The following is a 3,370-nucleotide window of genomic DNA, read 5'->3' on the forward strand; positions in this document are numbered from 1 at the left end:
GACCTGTCTTTTATTGTTTTATGGAATAATATAAAAATTCAGTTTTTAACTTATTTTATTTTTGCATTTGAAGAGATAATATATCATAAAGGAGGTCGTATACTTAAAATTCAAAAGCATTGAACATCCCTCTTATTGGGGAAATGAGGAAGTATCACTTTTTTAGCCTTTTTATTTGAAGAAAATGAATCAAGTGTCTCAAATAGACTTAAAAAATCTTGAATGTAATTCTTACCTGATGAACTTTCCAAGTATTTTGACTCTTTATGTATCTTTTTAACAGACAATTATAGGAGATTTTCAGAAGGAACAGAAAAAATTTGTTGAGGAGCAGCATACAAAGAAGTCAGGTATGGTATAGGTTTGACTAACTTAACCTGCCAAGTTTTATTGTGTACCTATTATGTGCTAGACACCATGCTAAAGGCTCTGAGAATACAAACGTGCATGCCTGACGGCCCCCATCTTTTGAGTAGCACAAAGACTAGTGGGGGAGACAAACTTATAAACCTTCGGGGTTTAAAGGAAGGGAGTAAATTGTTTTCCGTGGCTGGGATGGTGGGTGAGGTCAGCCAGTGATGGCCCACTGGATACTGGTTCTGAAAGACAGTTAGCTTTCGTTTCTCACTTTCTACCACATGCCCAGCATGATGTACACCTAATAGGCATTTAGTAAGTGTTGGCTCCCTTCCTGTTCTCTTCAGGACAAAAAACCAGAAGAGCTTTCCAGGGGAGTGACCGCACCTGCAGTGACTGAGGGCCATGAAAAGTCATGGGTTTTCAATACGTTTCTTCGCTGACAAATGCCTGTTTAAATGTTTGCAGTTTATAAGGTCCCAGAATGCCTACTTTTACTGTTTGGTGGTACCCAAACACAAAACCAGCTTTGTGTTTTTGGGTTTGGCAAAAGTAGTATAAAACAATTCAGTTTGAACTGTGCCACAGTTAGTTTCCATCAGGCATTGTCACGCCTAGATATACTGCAAACTGTGAAGCAGCTATACAAGTTAGCATAACTTAGTGATTATTTGGAGGCAGTGAAATCGATCCTGGCTTGGGGACTTGCTGTAGGAGCTGATGCCTCTGAGATAGGAACTGCGAGGGAGTAGGGGTGAAGGTTTGGCGGCGATTTCGGTTTTGAGGTACCTGTTAGACATCATGGTGAGAGGAATATGCGCAAAGGCAGGGAAGGGAATGCAGGTGGTTTACCTGGGGAAAGTTCAGTTCCTTAGTCATACTAGCCACGTTTCAAGTGCTCAGAAACTACACATGGCTAATGGCTTCTGTATTGGACAATGTAGATATAGAACATTTTCATCATTGCAGAAAGTTCTGTTGGTCAGCACTGCTCTAGATTAAATGAACAGCCTCCCACAGTGGACTTTTCCTGTTTGAAGCATGGAGGAGAATTCAATCTATTGATGTAGATTATGGTCGAATCATGTAAAAACCGTGAGAGTAGGTGAGCTCCTCTGTGAAAGTATGTCAGGCATCAAGGGAGATAAGCAGAAGATCTGCAGTGTTTAGGGAGGGGAGGAATGGAAGGATTTGACGATCGCTGAGTGCCTGCTATGTAGCCGGCATATATATAGCATCTCATTTAATAAAGGGAAGATGATACAGTCAGCAAGGTTAAGTAATTTGCTGAAGGTGCCCCAGTTGGTAAGTAATGAAACTGAAATCTGCCTTCAAAACCAGTGCCCATTCACCCAAGAGAGGACACGTGGGGGAGAGAAGCAGCAGAAGCCCAGAGAGGGGAGGATTTCCAGGAGAGCACAATCAGCTGTGGGAGAGATGGCCAAGAGTTCCAGTGACTGTTCACTTCATGATCACAGTAACGCTATGAAGTATTTTCCAGATAAGGAAACTGGCCTAGAGAGAAGAGAGCTAAGAAGTGTCCTTGGGGTTGGACAACCAGGAGGTTATTGTTCACTCTTAAAAGAACAATTTCAGAGAAACCGGGAGTGGGGGTATCTCACCCAGACCAGTAGCTTGGGCCTCAGGAGGACCTCATTATGTGAGGTTAAGTAGTGCTAGGAGAGGCTACCCAAGGTGAAGACACTGGCAGTGGAGATCAAAATGTTATAGTAAGTTTCGGGGACTTTACCCTAATTTTTTCTTTAAAGTGTGAAAATATGTTTATATTTATTATCTTATCATTAACAGAATTTGGATTATAATTGCCACCATTTGCTGGCTTGGGATGAACCAAAGAATAAACTATGGGTTCATCTGTCTGCCCATCCTGTGTCCCTCCATGCATGCACGTAACTTTTCTCACAATTGGTATATGATGTGTCTTGCATTTGATTCTTGGAGCATAACAGTAAAAGGGATTATTTCCACCAAAATGTTCCAAGACAGCATTCTTTTCCCCAAGGGCCTATCTTAATTGCCCCTTTGGTTTTCAAAGGGTTCTCTTTTAAACCACTTGCTGGGTCACCAGCCTAGCTTCCTTCAGCTGGGGCTGTCCTAACTGCCAGATCCTTCTTGTCAATGGCTTTGCCGTGATTCAGGCAGTTCTCCAGTGTCACTTTTCTTTGACTTCATGAGAAGTACCGTGCGTTTTTGCTAGATTTGCCTTTTCACTTTGTGTTGTGAGACCAGTAGGGCTAGAATCCAGTGTTAAGACGGGAGAGGTGATTGCATGGAGTCATGAACTAGTCCCTAGTACACATTTTTGTTTTCCTGGTGACTCCCGCTTCCCGTCCTGATCTTGCCATTGTGGGCTGCTGAATGCAGGGTATTAAGGAGCCCCTGCCTATGTGTCTTCTGTGCTGATCTCCTAAATCCACAGCTTTCACTCTGCCCCCGTCCCTGCTGCCCTCCCCCTGCACAGTTCTCAGGTGGGAGAGATCCTCAGATGAGTCTCACATTCGTTGTTGTTTCCACTCTGAATACCTCCACCCCCATCCACCACTCACCTCTTCCTTCTAGTCCGAGACTGGGCTCCCAGGTCACCACAGAAAACCTCATGGGTCCCACCTCTCTAGGGGGCTGCCATTTGTCTCCTGGCATAGCACATACAGGGCTGAATTCTCATCACCTCTGTGTTGTGAGCCCCCAGGAGACATGGGCTAGGTGTGAGTCTTCTTGACATTCCCCGTATTTAGCTTCTAGTGGCTCGTGGAGGGTTTCATTCCAGCCCTGTCCATTTCTTTCGTGTACTTTCACTCCCGAAAACCCTTGCATGCTCTCTCCAGCCTTTGCTCTGTGTCTTTTTTTTTTCCCTGTTCCATCCAGTATGCATGACCTAAGAATTAGGGATATTCTCTTTCATAATCGTAGTACCATTAACAGCATTAGGAAATTTAACATTGATATAGTACTTTAATCTATCATTCATCTATTACTTTTGTCAGTTGACCCA

The 3,370-nt window shown here is 43.5% G+C and overlaps 1 protein-coding gene across 1 annotated transcript in view; it reads left to right on the forward strand.

Annotated features, from left to right (window-relative positions):
- The window catches only part of SYAP1 (synapse associated protein 1), a 39,462-nt gene that overhangs the window by 10,925 nt on the left and 25,167 nt on the right, over positions 1–3,370 (forward strand). The window contains exon 3 of the mRNA XM_012656626.1: positions 284–350. Within this exon, the coding sequence (XP_012512080.1) occupies positions 284–350 (67 nt within the window). The remainder of the gene's footprint in view (positions 1–283; positions 351–3,370) is intronic.

The sequence above is a fragment of the Propithecus coquereli genome, unplaced genomic scaffold (assembly GCF_000956105.1).
Source record: "Propithecus coquereli isolate 6110/MARCELLA unplaced genomic scaffold, Pcoq_1.0 Scaffold513, whole genome shotgun sequence".
In the NCBI taxonomy this organism is placed as follows: Eukaryota; Metazoa; Chordata; class Mammalia; order Primates; family Indriidae; genus Propithecus; species Propithecus coquereli.